The following is a 23,256-nucleotide window of genomic DNA, read 5'->3' as shown; positions in this document are numbered from 1 at the left end:
CACATTCCTGCCCCCTGCTGAGTCCCCTCCCTGCCCCCCTCACATCCCTGCCCTGAGCCCTCCGCACTCCCTCCCCCCCACACTTAGGCTTTGTACAGGTATTGTCATATTGCATCCTCCCCCCCACACACACCTCCTTCCCCTGACCTCCCCCGGGGCAGCAGTACAACAGTACCTGTCAGGAATGTCAGTTATTGTCTCCCTTGCCTGGGAAAGCCACCGCTGCTGAGTGTGGAGCCAGACTGGGCGGGAATGGCCTGGAATGGCCCTTCCCCTTGCTGGGTTTGTTCCTTTCGTTTCTTTCAGCAGTTTTTATTGCATGTGCCTGTTAGGAGCGTGTGTGTGCTGGCTGGGTAGGCAGTAACAATCTCTCTGTACCTTTCCTGTGTCGCTACAGCGGAGCGAATGCCCAGTGCTGGGGAGAGCCCCTGCTGCTAGTTCCTGGGCAGGGGCAACCGCAGGCTACTGATGAGAGAGGTCCAGCAAGCAGCCCACAATCCATAGGTACCTTAAAAAGAGTGTTCTCATAAATGTACCCCCCTGCATCACAGTGCGATACCATGGCGGGCTTGTGGGGAGAAATGTGCCTGATGGGCACACGACCCTTTGCTCCCACTCACCCCCAGATGACTCGTTTTTCCCCCTCCACGCATTGCCGACATTTCCCAGAAGGCAGTGTGCCGGAGGGTGGGGAGTTGCACCGTGACCGTGCGTTGTCACAAGCACTCTGGGTGAGTGTGCGCGGTGTCAATGCACGCCATCCAGTGTGCCTGTGTATGCACAAGAAGGACAACCTCATGCCGACGTAACGTACGTCCACCGGAGTCTGCGGCACGGATGTCGCTGCAGGCGGACGAGCGCTTCACCCGCTGCTCTCTGAAGAGCGGTCGTCTCCAGCCTTTTGAAGCACGAGATCACTTTTAGAATTGAAGTGCAATCCAGGATCTACCTCAAGCCCAAACACCCCGGCCCCTCCTCCTTCCTGCCCCTTCTCCAAGGCCCCGCTCACTCCATCCTCCCTCCCTCCCCCATCCTCACGCACTTTTATCAGGCTGGGGGCAGAGGGCTGAGGTTTGGGGAAGGGGAAGCGGACTCTGATCTTCAGCTAAAGGATTTGGAGTGTGGGAGGGGTTCTGAGCTGAGCCTGGGGGGGAGTTGAAGCATAGGAGGGAGTTTAGGGTGCAGGCCCTGGGAGTGATTTTGGGTGCAGGGCGACTCAGGGCTAGGGCAGGGGGTTGGGGTTCAGCCTCCTGTGATATTCCATCTCGGCAAATGAATGTACATTGGGAAAACATCCCCTATTTGGACACAACATAGTTTTTTTGCTGAAGAAGTCTCTTATCCATCAACACATCCCTCCTATAATATCCCCCCCCCCCCTTTAGCCCGGCAAGAGGATTTTTCAGTGCCTTTAATTGGACTCAGGTGTCCATAATTAACCTGAGGTGACCCATTTCAGGGTCCCAGAATCAAGCCCTTTCCCCTGCACCAAAACAATTAATGGGGGCAATTCATACCAGATAAGTTAGTTCATTGAACATGCACATGGATCAGACCTGGCTTGGCTGTTGTTAGAGTCACAGTCACTCGCCGGGTGAAGGTCAGAGGCAGCCTGTCTCTGGGTGACAAGTTGTGCCCTGTTTGTACTTGGCTGCCTCTGGGCTAGGGCTGATCTGTCTGCATCCTGACTTCCCAGTGGCTTTGTATTCAGAGTGTCACAAGTTGCTGCGGTGCTGAGAACTGGGATGCCCACGCAACGAGGAGTCTGATCTGACCCGCTAGGGGAGAGTCTTTAAGAACATAGACTCCTCCCAGAGCAGGTCTCAAGAAGAGAGAGCGTAGTAGAAAAATCCTGTTATAGGTTATATATGAGTTAAAACTGGACCCCTTAAACTCCAGTCATCTGAAGAAGTGGGCTGTGCCCATGAAAACTCATGATACCATCTACATGTTCAATTAGTCTCTAAGATGCTGCAAGACTATTCGTTGTTTTTTAAGTTTTTCCAGTTACAGGCTAACACAGCTCCCCCTCGGAAACCGTCATGTTTTAAGTGTCAAATGTATTGTGTGTTTTATGATTACGATTATGTTTCACATCCTGCCAGCCACCCTTTCTGAAAGCAGAAAGGACCTTTACCTTACCATTTGTAAAGGCGCACCAGGCAGAAGTTTGTGTCTGAAGCTGATTCCAAGGCAGGAATAAATTCTTATGATTTTCTATTTAAGTTTTAAAATGAGTATTGAGAAAATAAGTAAAAGGGTATGATGATTGTTTTCTCTCTCTCTCTCTCTCTCTCTCTCTCTTTTTTTTTTTTTTTTGTAATTTGATGTTCCTGTTTCAATATTCATATTGTGTCTGTGTAACCAGGAAATCAGTTCTGTTTTGTGTGCATGAATGAGGAATGTATGTCAGATGATAAGTGTGAAGGCCATCACTGGACCAGATGTTTTAGTGAGAAGCCGAAACTGACGCATCAGCAAGAGACTGCTGTACACCCCTATTGAGATGCGGATAAAGGTCAGACTGACCACTCTAAAAGATAAGGCAAGTACCTACCAACAGGGACAGGACAGCTGCGGTAGGAGAAGAACAATTTAACAAAACAGGAACTCTTCAAACACGATTGATCACAGCATGATGGTGTGAAACTCACAGATCCCAATGAAGGAAAACGACTTTAACAAGGAGCTCTTTTGCCATAATTTTGGGGTTCATCCTGCCACTGTACTGGTGCCTCAGTCGCCAACTGGCAGCAGGGCACGTGTGTGTGTGTGTTTGTGTGTGTGTGTCAGCTTTTATATTGTATTCTCAATAGACATGGTGTTTTGCCTTTTCACATAACAAGAGGCAGGAGAAATCCTTGTCAGAGCCCTTTTACTATTTCACTCTGCTGCCCAGTCTCATTTCAAGCTGAGATCCTCTGCCCGGCCAGAAAGAAGGGAGAATTCTCTCTCCATTAAAAGAAAATGGCGTGAAAGTGGAAGGTGGAATTTTGCAGCATCAAAACATGTTGCTTGCCCCATTCTTAGTCCGGCCATAGTCTGCAGTGCAAGCGAGTAGCTAATTTCTCCCTGCCTTGCTTATCACAATACCCTCAGCACTCCTCAAGCCGTGAAGTCCCCCCAGGGGAATCCCTCACTGCCCAGCACAGGGTGAATATACTACAGCTGTTCACAGCAGCCCAAGGTTTCAATGGAGGGCTCAGATCCAGTGAACGTCCAGATGCTTTGTTGAGTTAGCATCTAATAAAAAGGCACAAAGTCGACAGCATGCAAACGTTGGGCCCAATTTGACCTTGTCATGGTGGTTTGATGACCAATGGGCTGATAGCTAATGAATAAAAGCAGTTCCCAAAGCCCCCCCTTTGGCAGCTGTTACATCGAACAGCTTAATCTGTAGTCATTCCCCCTTCACAGCCCTCTAGAATGCGCTGAGAGCTCGATGCTTGGGGTCACCTTAGAATCATAGAGCTGGAAGAGATCTCAAGAGATCATCAAGTCCAGCCCCCTGCTCTAGGCAGGACCAATCCCAATTAAATCAACCCAGCCAGGGCTTTGTCAAGCCGAGACTTAAACACCTCTAGGGACGGAGATTCCACCCCCTCCCTAGGGAACCCATCCCAGTGCTTCACCACCCTCCTAGGGAAATAGTTTTTCCTAATCTCCAACCTAGACCTCCCCCACTGTAACTTGAGCCCATTGCTCCTTGTTCTGCCATCCATCACTACTGAGAACAGCCTCTCTCCATCCTCTTTGGAACCCCCCTTCAGGAAGTTGAAGGCTGCTCTCAAATCCCCCCCTCACTCTTCTGTTCTGAAGACTAAACAAACCCAAATCCCTCAGCCTCTCCTCATAGGTCATGCACTCCTGCCCCCTTATCATTTGGTCACCCTCCACTGGACCCTCTCCAATGCGTCCACATCCTTTCTATAGTTGGGGGACCAGAACTGAACACACTAGCCCAGATGTGGCCTCACCAGAGCCAAATTAAGGGGATTAATCACTTCTCTAGATCTGCTGGCAATGCTCCTCCTAATGCAACCTAATATGCTGTTAACCTTCTTGGCTACAAGGACACACTGTTGACTCTCATCCAGCTTCACATCTACTGTAATCCCCAGGTCCTTTTCTGCAGAACTACTCTTTAGCCAATCGGTCCGCAGCCTGTAACAACGCTTGGGATTCTTCCGTCCCAAGTGCAGGACTCTACACTTGTCCTTTTTGAACCTCATCAGATTTCTTCTGGCCCAATCCTCTAATGTGTCCAGGTCACTGTGGCCCCTATCCCTGTCCTCCCGCGTATCTATCTCTCCCCCTAGCTTAGTATCACCTTATTGCTCCGGTTTTGTGGAGTCCACCACCATCACGTCCACACAGCCCGTGTTCGTTTTTACACCATTTCACCTCTCAGACACAACCGCAACTACCGTCAATGGGGACACTTTTTGAGGCCTGCGGTTGTTTCTTAAAAACTGAATGACATACAGGCCCCCCATGTCCATCACAACACCTGGAAATGTTGCCACGTGTCCGTCGCGCAACACGGTGGAGCCAAGACTGGGTCAAGACAAGAGCTGCATTTAGCGGTACTGGTGTAACAGGTGCCGTGAGCCTCTGCCAGCAGTGACTCAGTTCTGGAAACCCTGCAGACAGAGTCTCCCCCCTGGGAAGTTCCCTAAGCTGCTCAAAAGGCTCAAGTGCCCAAAGGCATTGATTTCCATGTAAGTTAGGAGCCTAAATACCCTCCCAAATCCTCCCCCCAGGTTTCTCCCAAACCACCCCCTCCTTTTTTTTTGCTTGACAAATTTTGGTCCGGTATTTTTTTTTAAAACCATCTGGCAACCTTTTGGGCAAGTCAGGCGATCACCCAGGGCCGCCAATTGGTTAGTACCGGCCCTGTTTATACCCCTGTGTAAGTCACTAGCCGCATTACCTGCCAGCATACTGAGGGCCTGGCAAATGTCAAGTTCAAGGTGTTGCATGAGCTGACGGCTCCCCCATTCTTCAAATAAGGGAGAGGAGCAGGAATGCAGTTGGCGGGGGCTCCGAAGGGCAAACAGGCTGCAGAACGGGGCCTTTGCATCGCCGCGGAAAAAGGGCAACGGAGAGTCTCCTGTAGAGCAGAGTTTGATGGCCTGCACGTTTGAAACCACACAGGAAGTCGTGTCCCACATGAGGGCACCGAGACATTCCATCTGGCTATTCTTGGCCACACGGGCTACAGCAGGCCAGGGTTGTTTTCCACCACGCCCTCTTTTATGGCAGCTTGTGATCTCGTTAACCTGACCACGAGCAGGATTAAAGACTATGACTCTTTATGCCCTTTGTGCTTCCCCGTAGGGGTTATAAACCAGAATTTAAAGCAAAGGTGAAGCTCTAGTTTGGAGCAGCATTGTCCTGGGGGACACGCACCATCCTGGGAAACAGCTGTGCTGTAGATCCTCCCAGTTTGCCTTCTGCCTGTCTGAAGAGGCCCCAAATCTGCCTTGGAAGGACACACCCCAGGGTAACATCCCCCAGTGGGTACCCATCCACCACCCTCACCTCTCTCATGCTGGAGCATTATGATGAGGCAGAAATGTCTTTCCAATGCCAAGTGCCTGGGAATGGAATCACACGTCTACTCAAGCGATTTCATCACTGGGCCCAACCACATCAGAGGCTCATGTAACTGCACATCCACTAATGCAGGGCGACTCAACTTTGGAAGCCCCGAGGGCCACAGTGATACTCACAGCACATGCCGGGGGCCGCAACTTAAGTGAGGTTACATGTACATGCAAATATATATGCAAATATATGCAAATAGCTTCTTTCACACTGATGGGTATGAATACAAAGGCAAGATTACACAACACACAGGCCCCATTTAAGTCAGTTCTACTGATATTTATAAAATGAAACAGTTACCTGATTTCCACCCAGATGACAGCACTTTTCATGAGCAATGACAGTCCAGGAATTTAACTACTAAAACGCATCTCAGCAGAAGACGATTACATTGACTCGCCGTCGTGAAGCGTGTTCCCACTGGAGGCCACGTTCAAAGGATCCCACCTGCAGGCCGCATGTTGAGTAGCCCTGGATTAATGGGATCTTTGCCATCAAATGCCAGCAATGCTTCTCTGCCATGTACATTGGCCAAACTGGACAGTCTCTATGGGGCTATATCTAGACTGCATCCCTCTGTCAACAGAGAGATGTAGATTAGGCACATTGAAATTGCTAATGAAGCCGGGATTTAAATATCCCGTGCTTCATTAGCATAAACATGGCCACCGCTTTTTTCGAACCAGAGTTTTTGCAAAAGAAAAATGGCAGTCTAGATACCAAGGTGTTTCTTCATGAGGTGTTCTGTTACCACCTCTCTGGCTTGTGCTCATGGCCTGTGCCTAGGTCCTCTTCGGCAGGAGCGTTTCTGTAATATCCGTCCTGTTCTTGCCAACTTCTGTCAGCAGGGCCTGCCTGTTGCTCACAGCTTCACTCTGCTTTCTACTAGCAAAGTCTTGCCCATTTCTGTTGAGGCCTCAGGCCTCACACCGGGCTGGTGATACATGGGCATCTGTTTCAGGCCTTCATTGTACTACCTGGTGCCACAGAACTCAACAGCCTGTTCATTGCGCCTGATTTTGAGACACGTTCAGTCTCCAAAGGCAGAGACATTGGGATGTCGGAGGCCTCATTTAATGGCTGATCTGCCATCTACCACCCAACTCAGGCGCCCAGCCTGAGCTCCGAGTCAGTGTCCCACAGCCAAAGTAAGGGGAAGACTCTCTCCCCATTGAAAGAGGCCTTTGGGAAAGTGAAGATCAGGGCCTCCTTATCCGCATCAAAAAAGGTCACCTGCCCCCGTTCATAGTCCAGATAAATCCCAAGCTTCCGGAGGGCCTCACTCAAAGGCAAGCAAGTCCTAGGAGAGGTTAGAGCCCGGAACTGGCCCCCCCAGTCGTAATCCACGGCCCAGATCCCCTCCTCAGGATTACGCTTGACCCATCCCGTCCTCTTCACAGACTCTTTGGCCACCCCCACAGCCCAGCCCTTCCCACCCCCCACCGCCACCTCCCAGTAATGGCTCCCGGAGGTGAATCCCTCACAGCTGAGCACACAGGGCCGAGAGTCAAATCGCTTGGGATTGTCGAGCAGCCGCTGCCGTGTGTCTCCCCATCTCACACGTTTTCCATCCTCAGACAGGATGAGCTGGGGATGAGCCGTGTCTGGGTCCAGGGTCACAGGCGCTGGGGAGAGAGAATCAGAGCGTGAGCCTGAAGCTGGATGGAGGTCAGAGGGTGCATCTTCACTGCACCATTATTTCGAGATAACTAGCGTTATTCTGAAATAACAATGCGAGTGTCTACGCAGCCATTCTGTTACTGAAAAATAATGGATGGCTTATTCCGACTTCTGTAAACCTCACTTCATTAGGAATAATGTCTCTTCTGAAATATCTATTTTGAAATAGGGTGTGTGTAGACGTTCCACTGCTGCTATTTCGAAATAGCCCCTCCTCCGAGCCATTCTAAGGATATGTCTACACTGCAACTCTATTTAGCGTTATTCTGAAATAACAATCTGTGTCTACACAGCAGGCAGTTATTTCAAAATAGTGTCAAATTCCTGTCAAGCTGGAGGACTTCTTACTCCGACTCCTGTAACCTTCATTGTACGAGGAGTGAGGGAAGTCGGAAGAAGAGTGCTTTGTTTCTAAATAAATGCTGTGCAGATGCTCCCAGTTCCAAAATACGATATTTTGACATAAAATATGCAATTGACATAGCTCAATTTGCGTAGCTTATTTCGAGTTAAGCCCTGCAGTGTAGACGCATCCTTATACTTGGAGACTGTGTCTAGACTGGCCAGTTTTTCCGGAAAATCAGCCACTTTTCTGGAAAAACTTGCCAGCTGTTTACACTGGCCGCTTGAATTTCCGCAAAAGCACTGACTTCCTACTGTAAGAAATCAGTGCTTCTTGCGGAAATACTATTCTGCCCCTGTTCAGGCAAAAGTCCCTTTTGCGCAATGCTTTTGCGCAAAAGGGCCAGTGTAGACAGCTCAGATTTGTTTTCCGCAAAAAAGCCCCGATGGCGAAAATGGCGATCGGGGCTTTTTTGCGGAAAAGCGCGTCTAGATGGGCACGGACGCTTTTCCGCAAAAAGAGCTTTTGCGGAAAAGCGTCCGTGCCAATCTAGACGCTCTGTTCCAAAAATGTTTTTAACGGAAAACTTTTCCGTTAATAGCATTTCCGGAAAATCATGCCAATCTAGACGCAGCCGGAAAGTTTTCCCTAATGGCTAATCTAAATCTACATTCTTGCAGATTAACCTTGTTATTTTTTGTCTTATTTAAAGGAGAAAATTGACCCCGGTTCTTTTCATCACAGCCCTTAGCAAATCTGGAGACTTATCAGATCCCTCCTCAGTATTCTTTTCTTAAGGCTATACATGCCCTATTTTTTTAACCTTTCCTCATCGGTCCAATTTTTCTAAATCTTTCACCAGGTTTATAGCTCTCCTCTAGGCTCTTTCCAATTTGTCCACAGCTTTCTTAAAGTATAGTGCCCAGAACTAGACTCAGGAGTCAGGACTTCAGCTGAGGCCTCACCAATGTCAAGTAGATGAGGACAATTACCACCCACATCTTACGTGCAACATCCTTGACAGGACACCACCATTATTATACACTTCTTTGCAACAGTATTACACTGCTGACTCAGATATAATTTGTGATCCACTCTAACCCCCAGATCCTTTTCTGCTGCTTGGCCAGTTAGTCCCCATTTTGTAGCTGTGTGGTCAACCTTTCTTTCCTAGGCGTAGTAGTTTGCACTTGTTTTTATTGACTTTCTTCTTTCTGGTTTTAGACCAGTTTGCCACGGTCCTAAGCCCGTCTTCTAAAATGCTCACAACTTGGTGTCATCCACAGATTTTGTAAGCAGGCCCTCTACTCCCTCTACTTGATAAAGATATTAATAGCAATGAGCACTGGGCAGACCCCCATGGGACCCCACTAGATCTGTCCCCCAGTTTTTCACTGAGCCTTCGAGAGCTACTTTTGGAATATAACCTTTCAAACCAGTTTTGCACCCACATTATAGTAATTTCATCTAGACCAAATTTTCCTAGTTTGCTTATGAGAATGCCCAGTAGGACTGTCTCAACTCACTAAAAGCAAGATACATCACATCCGCTGCATCCTCCATGCCTATTAGCCCAGTAATCCTGTCAAAGAGAGTAGTTGCTTTGGGATGATTTGCTCTTCACAAATCCATGTTGGCTATTACTTATCAACCTATTATCCTCTAGGTCAGGGGTGGACAATAATATTTGATGGGGGGGGGCACTCCAAGAATTTGGAATGTGGTCGAGGGCCACACTCTTCCATGATATCAATGGAGGAAATGTGGGGGTCTGGGATGGAGGTTGGGTACAGAAGGGAGTTTGGGGTAAGGGAGGGAGTTTGGGTGAAGGAGGTAGTTGTGACCTGGGGCACTGGAGTGGGGTGCAGAGAGTTGGATTGTGATATAGGGCAGGGGATTGGAGTACAGGAGGGGGGCACAGGTATTTAGGTTGTGAGCTAGGACAGGAGGGGACTGTGATCTGGGACAGGGGATTGGGGTGCCAGATCTGGGATGGGATATGGGGGCAGAGGATTGGGTATGTGGAGGAGGGGGCAAGAGTGGGGGGCAGAGGGTTGGTGAAGGGAGGGTCTGGGATGCCAGAGGCAGGGTCTGGCCTGGAGACTTACCAGTCAACAGCCCATTCCTGAATCAGCCTCTCTGCCTGCCAGTACTCCCTCTGCACTGCATGCCAGCCCAGCTTCACGGGTGATTAATCAGCCCTGCCCCGTCAGTCAGCTCTGTGCATAAAACCCTGAGCCTCTGACTGGGCGGGGCTGAAGCTCTGCTTAGAGGGAGCACTGCTGCCTGCCCCTCCCCTGCCCAGGCTGCAGCCATGTGCTCTGGAGCCCCTTGTGCTTTGTGGCTGCCTGTTATTGAAACAGGCAGCTCCCAGAAACCAGCCAATGGGATTATGCTGGGGGTGGGAGCAGTTCCTAAAGCTCCCTCCCCCCTCAGTTTTTAAAGTGAAACTGCCCTGCAGCCATGTTTCTGAGTGGCATACAGGTGGGGTGAGGCAAGTGGGGAGCCTGTGTGGGGCGCCCCACAGTGTCTGCTCTAAATGTTGATTGTTTAATAATTTGTTCCAGTATCTTTCCAGGTATCAAAGTTGGGCTGAGTGGTTTTCAGTCCCCTGGGTTCTCTTTGTTTCCCCTTTTAAAGATATGTGTCCTGTTCGCCCTTCTTCAGCCCTCTGAGATGTTAGCCCTTCTCCGTGAGTTCTCACAGGTGGTTCTGAGATTGCTTCAGCTAGTTCCCTAAGAACTTGGGAGGAATTTCATCAGATCATGCTGACTTGAATACATTTAAGTGACCTAAATATTCTTTAACCTGATCGCTCTCTATTTTGGCTCGGACCAGAGGCGTAGCAAGGGTGTTATGCACCCTGGGGCAAAGGCAAAATTTGCCCCCCCCCCACCTCCCTTATCGCGCAGCAGGGCCCCAAACCTAGTGCACGGCTGACCCCAACCCTGGGAGGAGGGCGGAGGAGCTTGTACCACATCTTCCCCTGCCCCCTCCAGGTTGGGGCCGGGCCCCCTCATGCACCAACCTGCCAACGGAGATGGAGGAGGGTCGGGCTGGGGGCAGAAAGGCGGGGAGGAGGTGGCTCCAGCTGGTGGCAGTGGGTGGAGGAGGAGCAGGCGAGCCGAGGGATGACAGGGGGAGAAGAGGGGGACTAAATTGGTGCCCCCCTAGCATGGCACCCAGGGGCAGCTACTTCCCCCCCCTACCGCCCACCCCTCACTATGCCACTGACCTGGACTGCATTAGGAGCCTCTGAGCGAAGAGACAAGGAAGGATTAGGGTTGCTAACTCTCCCAGACCAGATGCCATTGCCTCAAATAGCATCCAGTCAGTCCAGACAGGAGAGTGGCAACCCAGGAAGGCTAATAGCTTTTAGGAAGAACACAAAGCATCTACTCTGGATGTAGGTGCTGAAGTGACATTTTTTTGTGCCACTTTCATGCACAAAACTCCAGCTTGCCTGCTGCCTAGCCATGTAGGTGACTAAATTTATTCGGCAGCCCCTACAGTGCTACCCCGGGCAGGCAGACTGCGGCCCCTCTCCCACCTACACCCCACCACAGTCCACGCCGCAGGCTGAGAAATCCCTTTCTCATCTGTGTGGCCGGTAGGTTGGGTGCAAGGGAAGGTGTTTCCTTACAGCAGGGGCCTCCAACCCTTTGAACCACAAGATCCGTTTTTCAGCTGAAGAGCGATGTAAGATCTACCTCCAACCCTTCCCGCCCCTTCTCCGAGGCCTCACCCTGCTCACTCCATCCCCCTTCCTCACTCACTGGCACCAGGCTGGGGTAGGGGGTTGGGTGCAGGCTCTGGACTTGGGCCAAGGGTTTCGGTGTGTGGGCGGGGCTCTGGGTTTAACCCAGGGTGGGGGAATGGCATCCAGGAGGGGTTTCAGGGTGCAAGCTCTGGGAAGGAGTTTGGCTGCAGGGGGACTCATGGCTGGGCCGGTAGGTTGGGTGCAGGAGGAGGTTCAGGGCTGGGGCAGGGGTTCAGGAAGCAGGCTCTGGCTGGACACTGCTTAACTCAGATGGCTTCCGGGTGGTGGAACTGTGTAGATAAGGCAGCTCACTCCTGCTCTGGCCCTGCACCCCTCTTGGAAGCAGCTGGCTTGTACAGCAATGGCTCCGTGGGGCCGTGTGCCGCCCCTCATCTACAGGCACCGAGCCCACAGCTTCTACTGGCTACGGCTCCCCGTTACTGATCCATGGGAGCTGCAGGAGCGGTGTCTGCAGGCAAGGGCGGCATGTGGAGACCCCCTGCTCGGCCTTTCTCAGGGGCTGCAGGGACATGCCAGCCACTTCCAGGAGCAGCAGTTCCCACCGGGATAATGACTCCAGCCATGAGAGGCTCGGCATTTTAGAACTCACGCCTCAAAGAATAAAATTGAAGCGCAAGAGAGAAATGAAAATGATGAAATGCACAGACCAGTCACCAACCAAACTAGCCCACTTTTCAAGCAGCAGCAGAAGTAACAACAACCCCCCCTCCCCCTCCCCTCCATGTATGTGTTGAATCAGCAGATAAGAGTGCAGGACAGTTTGTGTGTGTGTGAGAACGAGAGACACGCACAGCGCGAGAGAGTGACAGATTCGCACGGCCAAGCTCCCTCCAGCCCCTTCTCTCTGTGTGGAGACAGGGTACAGGAGTGGAGGGAGGAGGGACACCCTGACATCAGCACCCCTCTTTTCCCTCCCCCACACCCTGTACCACAAGCAGGAGGCTCCCGGGAGGGGGGGGGCAGTTGCAAGGCAGAGGGCAGGAGCAGCAGGACAGTGGGTGGAGAGGCAACTGAAATGCCAGCGCTTGAGAGCTTCCCGGCCAAACCAGTCAGGATCACCTGTCAGAAGCTCCAAGATCGACCGGTAGATCCCGATCGACTGGTTGGTGACCACTGCCTTAGAGCCTTTACAGCCTTTGGCCCAGTGATTAGGTACTCCCCAGGATACAGGAGGTGTCTGGTTCAAGTCCCCCTTCTACCTCATGAGGGGAAGGATTTGAATGGAGATCTCCGACCTCTCGGGTGAGGGCTCCAACCACTGAAATACGGGACATTCTAACGGGTGGGCATCTGTCCTGCTGGACATGTTCAATTGCAATTGAATAACTGACTCCCCCTGTTCGAATGTCCCATATTGGGCCCGGGAAGGAGTGAAGCTTCCTGTGTAGTTCAGTGGTTCAGGCACTCCCCTGACAGATGGGAAACACCTGTTCAGATCCCTTCTCCACACTAGATAGCTGCCTCTTGCCCACCCCTGCGCTAACAGGCCGGCATTCTCACGGCACAGCAGCTCACGCCGCTTTAAACAGCCCATTGCTAATTCCTCTGGATGCTGGGGAGGCTTCACGCGCTGTCTCCACCCCCTACCAAAATCCCTCCGCTCCCATTGGCCAGTTTTGGGCCAATAGGCGCTGAGAAATTTTGCTAGAGGCAGGGGTAGCCAACGAATCCTCCTCCCTCCCTCATTCCCGCTCCTCGTGCTGGAGCAGAGCCACGTGAAGCAGCCAGCCAGAAGAGGCAGCCAGCCTGTCTCTGGTTCCTGCAGGGCTGCTGGCTGGGAGGTGTCTTGGTAAGCACCTCCCAGCCAGAGGCTGCCTATCACACACACCCCTCTGCCCCCAACGACCCGCCCCTGGTCACTACCAAACCCTCTGTATCCCCTCCCCTTACCTCCTCCAGGTCACAACTCCCTCCCAGACCCTGCACCCCCTCCTACACCCATCCCCCATCCCAGAATCCTCTCCTGCACCCATCCTCCCTCCTGCACCCCAAGCCTCTGCCCCGGGTCGCAACCCCATCCTTCACCCAAACGCCCTCTCAGACCCCATACCGTCTCCCGCACCCCAGCCCTTTATCCCAAGCTCTCTTCTGCACCCCACCTGCCATCCCAGACCACACACACCCTACATAGAATTGCAGCCCTTGATCACTTGGAGTGCTCCCCCCATTAAAAATTATTGCCCACCCCTGAGATAGAGGGTAGGCTTCCAATCTTTCTGAAAGTACCATGCCTAGACCTATCCGGGGGACTTGAATAATATCTCATGCAAGTGCCCTACCCATGGGGCTAAAAGTTCCAAGGAGCAGCTTCTCCCTCTGGCTGTTTGATACGGGGCAGAGCAGGCGCCCAGCTCTGGCTCACAAGAAGTGGTTTAGGTAACCTGACTGCAGGAGAGGCCCTCCAGGCTGAAGCTCAAAAGCAGACTGAGGCACCTCACTGCCGCTGGGCCTGGTGCCCATCTCCCCAGTCACGGTCCAGGGAGCCTGGGCCCATAACTCTGTGGTTTCCTGCAATAGTCTGGGTACCTAAAGCTGGGCGTTGTGATCAGAGCTGGCCCACAACATTTTGGCACCTGAAGCGGGGAGCTCAAACGACGCCCTCATGTCCCCTCGATGCACCAGCAGAAGACACAATTTTCTACACTCTGGGTCCTAGGGGAGCCCTCCCCCCACAGTCGGGCACCTGAGGTGGCTGCCTCAGTTTGCCTCATGGTAAAGCCAGCCCTGGTTGTGATGTGGGCATGGCTGTGGGCCGGAATAGGGCAACGCCAGCCAGATGGGTGAAGAAAGGAGGAAGAGTTGCTGTGACATCTAGGCCAGTGGCTTTTCAAACTTTCTTTCTGGTGACCCAATTTTAGAAAATGGTTGGTACCCGAAACCCAGCGGAGCTGGGGAGAAGGGCTTTGGAGTGCAGGGGGGGGCTGAGGACTGGGGCAGAGGGTTGGGGTGCAGAGGTGAGGGCTGTGGGGTGGGGATGGGTGTACAAGGTGCAGGATGGGGTCAGGGCTGGTGATGCAGGCTATGAGATGGAGCTATGGGTGAGGGATTTAGGGTGCAGAAGACTCTGGGTTTGGGGAGGTTCAGGGCTGAGGTTTGAAGGCAGCTTCTTGCCTGTCTTGGAACCATGGTCCACTCTGCACCTCAGAAACAGCCAGCAACAGGTCTGGATCGTAGATGGAGGCATGCAAGCAGCTACACACGGCTCTCACCTGCCGGCACTGACCCACCCCAGTGCTCATGGCCTGGTTTCTGGTGTGGAGCCGGTGCTCAGGGCAGGGGCTGTGCGGGGAACCCTGTGCCCATGATGCCTAGGAGCCGGGCCTGCTGCTGGCCACTTCCAGGGTGCAGCACAGTGTCAGAAGAAGCAGGGATTGGCCAGGGGTTTTCAAAGCATGGGTTTTGGCCCAGCCTTAGCTGGCCAGCTGGGTCCCTGGGTGCCGAGCAAGGCGACCTAGCACCTTACAATCCGTGACCTAGGACTGGGTCAGGACCCGCACTTTGACAACCAAGGTTCTAGACATATTGGTTACGTCTAGACTGGCATGATTTTCCGGAAATGCTTTTAACGGAAAAGTTTTCCGTTAAAAGCATTTTCGGAAAAGAGCATCTAGATTGGCACGGACGCTTTTCCACAAAAGCACTTTTTGTGGAAAAGCGTCCGTGGCCAATCAAGACGTGATTTTCCACAAAAAAGCCCCGATTGCCATTTTCGTGATCGGGGCTTTTTTGTGCAAAACAAATCTCAGCTGTCTACACTGGCCCTTTTGTGCAAAAGTTTTGCGCAAAAGGGACTTTTGCTCAAACGGGAGCAGCATAGTATTTCCGCAAAAAGCACTGATTTCAGACAGTAGGAAGTCAGTGCTTTTGCGGAAATTCAAGCGGCCAGTGTAGACAGCTGGCAAGTTTTTCCAGAAAAGCGGCTGATTTTCCGGAAAAACTGGCCAGTCTAGACACAGCAACTGAGCTACAACATCTGCCTCTCCCCAGTGCCCTGTGAAACACAGATTGGGAGTGAGCTCTGCCCTAAACTCTCAAGCCCCTGCTCCATTCACATGTCCGAGGAAAAGAAGTTGCATTGCCTCATGGATGATGGGATTTGGACAATGGTAGTAAATGACCCTCAATTACCTGGATGTGTGAGGGCTCTTCTCCATCCTGAAAGCAACCACAGAACAAGAGGTGAGAAACTGAACAAATACTGTATAAACAGGACTCAACGTTATACAAAACTGTGGCGTGGAAGGGAATTGAGTTCTTAACCCTAGTAAACTGTTATCACAGTATGAAGAGCTGAGCCGATTTTTAAAACAGAATGTAGTTCATGAGGGAAGTTCTGCTTTTTCGTCCTTTTTATTGTCCTGAATCAGAGCAAAATGTTGAAATATCAGCACTTCTTGCAGGACAAAAGAGATTAAAATTCCAGACTCAAAATGAAATGTTTGACCCTGACAGGAAACATGCCGTTTTGGGTTGGGCTGACATGAATCTGAGCCTGCAAGACATACTGTGCTTGTCGATGGGAGAGGATATTGTGTGTTACGTCTGCCCACACGCAGATGGGGGAAAAAAGATAAAGTGTTTCAGGACAGAGTAGGAGTTTAATGTATGAGTCGACACTTGAAGGACAATCCTGCCTCAACTGCTCTCTCAATATGAGGTGAAGTGTCAGTCGGGAAGGGGGAGGGAGCTGAGGAGGAAGGGAAAAGAAACACTAAAAGGTCTCTGACCAAAGCACAACTTCACTCCTTCTCCCCACCATGAGATACAAAAGAGGTGGTATGGATTTTTTTCCAACTGCAACTTCCAGTGAGTATGGTGATGGCTCAGGCGGTCATAGGTTAATATTGACCCAACCCAAAACAAAACATTTCAATTTGGGGAAAAAAATAAATATTGGCATAATTGACATATGTCTGTGAGATTTTCTCATTTTTTTTTTCGGCATCCAGTCGGCTCTCAGAGGCTATATTGACGCTGACAGGTTTCATTATACAACTTCACACGGAGCATATGAATAGGTGTTAAATTATAACCCTGCTGATGCACTGAAATTCTACGGCAAAACTCTTAACAGAAGCTAGATCCTAGTCTGTTTGAAGGTAATAACATTATATCCTTCATATCACAGGTGGCATCTCCTACCTTTATTAGATCACATTGTTGGTACTAAAGTTGGGGCTAACTGGGCATTTCTACTCAAAGAACTGAAGCATTTTAAAAATTACTCTCAGTGTAAAATGTTCTCATGCTTAATATTAATCCATGTTAAAATATAGTTAAATTAAACAATACTATTCTAAACAAGCAAACAAACACACCTGTGAGTGTACACATTTATGGGAAATATACTATTTTAGAAGGAAAGGGTATGAGACTTACTAAGTTCTGCTGCAAGTTTCTCTGAAAAAGAAACAGAAATAAATATGCATCATTATATGCACCTCGGACATGGGGCAGGAAGGGTCCTTGTGCTGACTGCACAGAGACTAGTGCAGTCTCTCTCAACCTTTTTTTATAAAGTACCCCTTTAAAAAAAAATAAGTACCTCCAGTACTTCCAGTTTTCTACCATTGCAATACGTTTGTTTAAACAAAAGCAGGCGATGAAATTTTTGGGTGTAAAAAGTACAAAAATAATAAAACGCTGTAAAATTTAAATAAAAAATTCTGTTTTGTCCAAATTTCAGTTGTGTTGATATACCCGCCCCCCCCCCCAACTTCTCTCGAGTACCCCTAAGGGTTCTCGTACCACTGGTTGAGAAACACTGGGCTAGTGCACATGGCTGTCTGGGACAGGATGGGTGCAGACCCTCTCCCGCCACCGGCTTGCCAATCCAGTGGAGCCCGTCCCTGACGCAACGAGGGCACAGCTAGGGTGGCCCGAATCCCAGAACATGGTGTGCATCTGGGGAGGAGACGGGGGTGGGGAGGAAGTCTTCTGCACAACAGTCTCCCAAACTGACGCTCCACTGGGTTTCATCTCCCCCTCTGCCCCGCCTCTGCAATGAATGTTACGGGACCTCAGAGGCTTAAAATGGAAACTGAGCTGCCTCTTAAGTATGGAGGGAAGCGGGCCCATGGGCAGGGATCCCGCTAAGCTGGGGGGGGGGGGGGCAGAACAAATTCTCAGGGCTCAGTGCTGGGAGCTGACTGACTGGGTGGGGCTGATTAATCACCAGTGAAGCTGGGCGGCCCTGCAGCGTAGAGGGACGCTGCCCATGGAAGTTACATAGAATCCTAGACTCCGAGGGCTGGAGGAGCCCTCAGGAGTCACCGAGTCCCCCTGCCCACAGCAGGACCAACCCCACCTCAATCATCCCCGCCAGGGCTTTGTCAAGCTGGGTATGTCTACACTGCAGCGCTAATTCGAACTAACGCGTCTAGAACTAAAAACTAGTTCGAATTAGTGTTTTGCTAATTCGAACTAGCAAGTCCACATTGAGTGGACCCTGAACAGGGCTTAAGGATGGCCGGAAGCAGTGCCGGCAGGGCATCAGAGGAGGACTTAGAGTGTGGAGCTGCTGTCTCAGGCTAGCCGAGGGCTGTGCTTAAAGGGTCCCGACCCCCACCCCGGACAGACAGTTCTCAGGGGTGCCCCGCTTGCAAAGCAGTCCTGGCTTGGATTACCCGGAGTACCCACACTGGGCACATCACAGCACTCGGCCATCAGACCGGCTGCACTTGCCGCAGGCTGCGATCTGGGGAGAGGGGGCAATTGGGGGGCTGCAGGAGAGCTTCCACCCCCAGAAGCCCGCAGAGCCAGCCCAGTCCTCCCCATCGGGGGCTCGTACCCCATTCCTCCCTCACCTCCTTCCACTTACCCTTCCCTAGCCCCCCTTCTTATTGATGTACAAAATAAAGGACAATTGTGTTCAAAAATGGAATCTCTCTTTATTGAACAAAACTGGGGGAGACTGGGAAAAGGAGGTGGGAGAGGGGAAGAGAAAGGCTGGAAGAGGGGAGGGCAACTAACATGATCAGGGGTTGGGAACAGGTCCCAGATGAAGAGAGGCTACAGAGACTGGGACTGTTCAGCTTAGAAAAGAGGAGACGGAGGGGGGACAGGACAGAGGTCTCTAAAAGCAGGAGTGGGGTGGAGAGGGTGCATACAGAAAAGTTCTTCATGAGTTCCCATAAAGACGGACTAGAGGACACCAAAGGAAAGGAATGGGTAGCAGGCTTGAAACTAGTAAGAGAAAGTTGTTGTTGACAAAGCAAATAGTTAACCTGTGGAACTCCTTGCTGCAGGAGGCTGTGAAGGCTAGAACTAGAACAGAGTTTAAAGAGAATTTAGATAAATTCATGGAGGTTGGGTCCATGGAGTGCTATTAGCCAGGGGGTAGGAGTGGTGTCCCTGCCCAAGGTTTGTGGAAGGCTGGAGAGGGATGGCACGAGACAAATGGCTTGGTCACTGTCTTCGGTCCATCCCCTCCAGGGTCCCTAGGGTTGGTCGCTGTCGGCAGACAGGCTACTGGGCTAGATGGACCTTTGGTCTGACCCAGGACGGCCATTGTAAGCTCAGGGCTCAGGGTCGGGGGTCTCAGTGGATCCCCTTGATTTTCATGCACACCTACTCCTGGGTGGCCAGGCTGGCAGCTCTCCTGCCCTAGATGGCCACCTTCCTGTGCCTAGTGCGGAGATCATGGACGAGGTCCACGATGTCCGCACTAGCCCAGGCGGGTGCCCGCCTCTTGCGGTCCAGGGCAAGCTCCCGGGAGCCGCCAGCCTGGTCCCGGGAAGAGGGGGTGGGCTGGGGGACATTGGGTGGGTGGCTCTGTGCCGTGCCAGGTGCAGGGTCTGCTGGCTGGGTGCTGGCAGGCTTGCACCTGGCACGGGCACCGTAGCCAGCCCGTGCCCCTTTAAGGGGTCCGGGGCCGGGAGGGGGGCATAGAGTTTCCCTGGTGTTGGCCAGAGTGGCCACCAGGGAAAGCTGGGGAGGGCTAGCCTCCCACTAGTTCGAATTAAGGGGCTACACACCCCTTAATTCGAACTAGTAAGTTCGAACTAGGCTTAATTCTCGTAAAATGAGGTTTTCCTAGTTCGAACTAAGCGCTCCGCTAGTTCGATTCAAATTCGAACTAGCAGAGCGCTAGTGTAGCGGCTATGAATGTTAGTTCGAACTAACATTGTAGTGTAGCCATACCCAGAGGGACTTCAAAACCTCTAGGGATGGAGATTCCACCCCCTCCCTAGGGAACCCATCCCCGTGCTTCCCCACCCTCCTAAGGAAATAGTTTTTCCTAATATCCAACCTAGATTTTGCCATGGCATCTGGGTGCCTCACAACACCCTGGTGAGGGACTGACATTAATAGACGGAGGCTGAGGCGCAGGGAGATTAGGGCCCAGACCCACAAACGGCCTTAGTACCGAACTCCCAATGTAGATGCCAAAAGGCAAACTTGAGGCCCCACTGAGATCCTTAACCCCCTGCGAAGCTGCAGGCTAACCCAGGAGGCACATACACCATGCACTGTGTAGGCCGGGAGACAGGGATTCCTCAGGGTGGCTCAGCAGTATCTAACTCCCATTGTGCTTCGCGGCTTAAATGACTGGAGAAGCAAAGAACTGAACCCTGGTCTAACAAGCCCCACTCCAGGGCCCTCCCTAGTCGGTACAACTTCCTTCTAGTCTCAGGCAACAATATTGAGCTGTCTTTTTTTTATTAATTACTCTGTATTTTATTGTTTAATGAGTTACCTTTCATTCTGAAGAGATGAGCAAGGAGGCCAATGCAAACAAACGAAACCAGCAGGATCATACACAGAGTCACGACCCACATGGAGAATTTTGGGAAAAAAGCACCTGCAAAAACAAAAACACTTGCGTTACTTGGCCCCTCCTTCCAAAGTCAAAAGATTCGATAACAAAGAAATACCTCCGAATTCCACAGGGATTTCAGCAATATCCACCCCATCATCAACCTCAGCCTGGACCCGTCCACACAAGAGACCCACTTCCTGGACACTGCAGTTCAATTATACGATGGCCACATTAACGCCATTCTACCACAGAAACCTACCGATGGCTTTTCTTACCTCCATGACCCTAACTTCCATCTAGGATACATCACACGATCCATTGTTTACAGACAGGCCTGAAGATACAACCCAATTTGCTCCCACAGATAGAGACACGCACCTACCGGACATTTATGAGGCATTCTTAAAATTGAAATTCCACGCCCCAAAATAAGGAAACAGATCGACAGAGCCAGACGAGTACCCAGGAATCTGCTTTTCAAGACAAGCCCAACAAGGAAAATAATAGAACACTTCTGGTCATCACCTACAGCCCCCCACTCAAACCCCTCCAATGCATCATTGACAATCTACAGCCTATCGTGGAAAACAAGCCCTCCTTCTCACAGGCCAATCCTTGCCTACAGACAGCCCACCAACCTGAAGCAAATCTTTTCATGCAACCGCACCTCAAACCTCAGACACACTCACCCAGGAACCTACCCCTGCAACAAACCCCATTGTCAACTCTGTTCACACATCTATTCCAGCGACACCGTCACAGGGCCTAACCACTACCTCAGAGGCTCATCCACCCGCACATCCACTAATGTGATCTATGCCAGCAGTGCCCTACTGCCATGTATATTGGCCAAACTGGACAGTCTTTGCAACAAAAGATAAGCGGACACGAGTCAGACATCAGGAATGGTAACAGAGAATCCTGTGTAGGGGAACATTTTAAACCTGCCTGGGCACTCAAAGATGGATTTAAAAGAAATCATTCTACATAGGAATTTCACTAACCAATTACAGAGAGAGTCTGGAATTGACCTTCATATGCAAATTTTACACTGTTTCCCTGGGCTTGACCAAAGACGTTAATTGGCTGTCCCATTATAAAGCCAGCCTTCCATACATTTAACACTTCATTGACACCAAAAGCTAAGTATGGGACACTTCCAGCACACTCAGGGCATGTCTACATTAGGGCTGTGTCTACACTGGGCCACTTATTCTGGAAAATCAGCCGCTTTTCCGGAATAAGCTGCGAGCTGTCTACACTGGCCCTTGAATTTCCGGAAAAGCAACGATGCTCTACTGTACAAAATCAGCCGCTATTCCAGAAAAACTATTCTGCTCCTGCTCGGGCATAAGTCCTTATTCCGGAACACTGTTCTGGAAAAGGGCCAGTGTAGACAGCCCAGTAGTCTTTTCCGGAAAAAAGCCCTGATCGCGAAAATGGCGATCGGGGCTCTTTTCTGGAAAAGCGCGTCTACATTGGCCACAGACGCTTTTCCGGGAAAAGGGCTTTTCCGGAAAGGCAGCCTGCCAATGTAGACGCTCCTTTTCTGGAAAAACTGAAAACGGAATAGTATTCCGTTTTAAGCAGTTCCAGAAATTCATGCCAGTGTAGACACAGCCTAGGAAATTATTTCAAAATAATAATTCCCAAAATAATAATTTTGTAATAGTGTGTCCACACTACGGGGAAGCCTTGAAATTAGTCAGAGGGAGGCTCCCTTCATGTGGACGTGCTACTTCCTAGGAAGAGCCCCAGGAAACACTGGGGAGTAATTACTTTGAATTATTCGGGGGAGTAGTTATTTCAAAATAGCAGCACCGGAGCGTCCACACTACTGCTATTTAGAAATAACCATTTCAAAATAAACGTTATTCCTCGAGAAAAGCAGGAGTACAGATTTTGAAATAAGCAGCCTGTTATTTCAAAATAACAGTGCAGCGTACTATTATATGCATGCAGTGCAGACGTACCCTAACTGGTGAACACAACTTGATCAAAAGTATTTACAAGAGAAGTAACACCAAAGATTCTTATCACACCATAAAGCCTACGGGTAAACTGAGCCCAGCCCTCTGTCCTTGGCCCAGAAAAGCCTCCAGGAAAAAACACGTGTCATTGGAAATGTTTTAAACCTCTGGGGCTAGAGTCACATAAGGACACAGGTATCTAACTGCCACTTTAGGTGCCTACATCTCATAAGCAGGCCTTTCTGAAGTTCACAAAATCGCTTCTCAGCTACTGCTAAACTCCATGGGTACCTACACTCACTCAGGGTATGTCTACACTACCCCGCTAATTCGAACAAGCGGGGTAATGTAGGCATACCGCACTTGCAAATGAAGCCTGGGATTTGAATTTCCCGGGCTTCATTTGCATAAGCAGGGCGCCGCCATTTTTAAATCCCGGCTAATTCGAACCCCGTGCCGCGCGGCTACACGCGGCACGGAGTAGCTAGTTCGGATTAGGTTTCCTAATCCGAACTAGCTGTACTCCTCATTCCACGAGGAGTACAGCTAGTTCAGATTAGAAGCCTAATCCGAACTAGCTACTCCGTGCCACGTGTAGCCACGCGGCACGGGGTTCGAACTAGCCGGGATTTAAAAATGGCGGTGCCTGGCTTATGCAAATGAAGCCCGGGAAATTCAAATCCCGGGCTTCATTTGCAAGTGCGGTATGCCTACATTACCCTCCTAGTTCGAATTAGGAGGGTAGTGTAGACATACCCTCAGGGATTAAATGTTTGCAATAAAAATTCTCTAGACACGGATTAGTCTGCTTCTGAGCATGCACCCTGCAACTCATGCATCAGTCTGGGGCTCAGGCATCTGTACACCTAGAATCAAAGAATAATAGGACTGGAAGGAACCTCGAGAGGTCATCAGCTCCGGTCCCTTGTGCTCACGGCAGGACCAAGAACCATCCCTGACAGGTGTTTGTCTAACCCGCTCTTAAATATCTGCAGTGATAGAGATTCCACAACCTCATCAGGCAATTTATTCCAGTGTTTAACCACCCTGACAGTTAGGAAGTTTTTCCTAATGTACAACTTGAGCCCATTGTTTGTTGTTCTGTTGTCAC

At 50.7% G+C, this 23,256-nt stretch overlaps 1 protein-coding gene across 1 annotated transcript; it reads right to left on the bottom strand.

The window, feature by feature from the left end:
* Positions 1 to 4,882: 4,882 nt before the first annotated feature.
* Positions 4,883 to 20,669, bottom strand: LOC149522142 (butyrophilin subfamily 1 member A1-like). The gene is made up of 4 exons (XM_089770875.1): positions 20,113 to 20,669; positions 16,794 to 16,814; positions 15,543 to 15,569; positions 4,883 to 7,235 (listed from the first exon to the last, which is right to left on the bottom strand). The coding sequence occupies exons 1-4, from the start codon at positions 20,192 to 20,194 to the stop codon at positions 6,715 to 6,717; spliced, it is 651 nt and encodes a 216-aa protein (XP_089627001.1). The 5' UTR covers positions 20,195 to 20,669; the 3' UTR covers positions 4,883 to 6,714.
* Between the last annotated feature and the right edge of the window lie 2,587 nt (positions 20,670 to 23,256).

The sequence above is a fragment of the Pelodiscus sinensis genome, chromosome 19, assembly GCF_052426305.1.
Source record: "Pelodiscus sinensis isolate ZL-2025 chromosome 19, ASM5242630v1, whole genome shotgun sequence".
Lineage (NCBI taxonomy): Eukaryota > Metazoa > Chordata > Testudines > Trionychidae > Pelodiscus > Pelodiscus sinensis.
Note: the sequence above shows the minus strand (reverse complement) of the source record. Positions and strands in the feature narration are given on the sequence as shown.